Source organism: Gossypium arboreum, chromosome 5, assembly GCF_025698485.1.
Source record: "Gossypium arboreum isolate Shixiya-1 chromosome 5, ASM2569848v2, whole genome shotgun sequence".
In the NCBI taxonomy this organism is placed as follows: Eukaryota; Viridiplantae; Streptophyta; class Magnoliopsida; order Malvales; family Malvaceae; genus Gossypium; species Gossypium arboreum.
The window spans coordinates 2,513,619-2,515,348 of NC_069074.1; the positions used below are offsets into that span (position 1 = coordinate 2,513,619).

General features: G+C 35.3%; 1 protein-coding gene across 1 annotated transcript; it reads left to right on the forward strand.

Annotated features, from left to right (window-relative positions):
* The first annotated feature begins 552 nt into the window (after positions 1-552).
* LOC108486738 (abscisic acid receptor PYL2-like) lies at positions 553-1,377 on the forward strand. Its single transcript, XM_017790946.2, has one exon. The coding sequence runs from the start codon at positions 631-633 to the stop codon at positions 1,210-1,212; it is 582 nt and encodes a 193-aa protein (XP_017646435.1). The 5' UTR covers positions 553-630; the 3' UTR covers positions 1,213-1,377.
* Positions 1,378-1,730: the final 353 nt, after the last annotated feature.

The window sequence follows — 1,730 nt, forward strand, 5'->3', positions numbered from 1 at the left end:
CAAAGGGATCCATGCATTAAAATGGAAATAAAATTATTAATAATCATTATAGTTGATACAAATAGACTAAGCCAATGGAAACCTTAAATAAAATATATTAATCATAAAAAACACCAAAATTCAATCTGAATGTGAACAACTTTCCAACATTTTATATGAATTGTTCATGAAAATAGACTTCACTTCAAAGCAAGAAAATGTTAATGTTTTAGATATGATTGCCAAACTAAGTTTTAGCTGACTAAAAAATGTAGAGTAGCACGCATAATAATAAGTTATAATATAGTTTCCATGCAAATGTCGCTTCAATACACATTTCATCATAGGAAGCAAATATAAAAGTAAAGCTAAAGACAAAGTACATTCCCAAAATAGCCATTTTATAATGGTCCCTAACTCCAACCAATAAATCTCTTAATTTAGAAGTAAACACACTTTTAGAGAAAAGACAAACAAACACAAACCAAAGTGCACTGCCAAAGGGCATATATGTCTAATAACAACAACGACCAACGATTTTATTATAAACCCGGTCTTTTTGCCTTTAATGAACTCAAAACTCAAAAGCCTTGATTTTTCTTTATTAGCTTCGTCTTGCTCCGATCCGAGCAACCGTGACAGGTGCTGCCCATGGATAACTCAAGCGAGCAACCGCCCCCTCATTTGGGTCTGACCCGAGAAGAGTATGCTGAGCTGAAGCCTCTCATTGACGCATACCATAATTTTGAGCCGACGCCGAACACATGCACATCGCTGGTAACTCAGCGCATCGATGCTCCAGCTGAAGTCGTTTGGCCTTTCGTTCGAAGCTTTGAAAATCCACAAAAATACAAACACTTCATCAAGGGTTGTAACATAAGGAGCGGCGACGGTAGCGTTGGGAGCGTTAGAGAAGTCACCGTGGTTTCGGGCTTGCCAGCTTCGACAAGTACGGAGAGGCTGGAGTTTTTGGATGATGAAAAGCAAGTGTTAAGCTTTAGGGTGGTGGGAGGTGAGCATAGGCTGAGAAACTACAGGTCGGTGACATCGGTGAATGAGTTTCATAAGGAAGGGAAAGTTTACACCATTGTTTTAGAGTCTTATATAGTGGATATACCAGAGGGGAACTCTGGGGAAGATACAAAGATGTTTGTGGATACAGTCGTGAAGTTGAATCTACAAAAGCTCGGGATTGTGGCAATGGGTTCTCTTCATGAACCGAGACATGATTGACTACAACAAGATTGAAATAAGTTTGCTTAGGGTAAGATTCTCTCTGAATGAAAGTCTAGTTTATTAGTGGGGATTTGACAGTTTGCGAATTGGTTTGTATATCTTAGATTTTGTTGGGTGATAAACTCAGTTATATTATTTTAATCTAGGATTAAATATTTATGATTTTCTGATTCTCTTAAATAAATGATTAAAATTAAGCATTCATTTTCATGATAAATTGTAATTAATATTTACAAGAATAAAATATAAGTTTAAATCGATATTGTGAAAAAAAAAAAAGCAATCATAAGCTTCGACCATGGAATGAAGATGAAGGATAAGAAAATTGTTATATTTATTATTATGGCGTAGCCTTCAGTATTAAACATCAAAACAGTTTTATATATCTATTCCTTTTAACTCTCTCCTTTCACAGATTAAACAGACGTGAAATTTTCTCCTATAATGTTCAGACAGCTTCCTCTCTATTTGAGTTATTTCTGATGATGGATTTGATCATGAAAATTAAAGTGCCA

Bases quoted from the DNA above. Each gene is read 5' to 3' on its own strand.
- LOC108486738 (XM_017790946.2), top strand. From the start codon at position 631: ATGGATAACTCAAGCGAGCAACCGCCCCCTCATTTGGGTCTGACCCGA.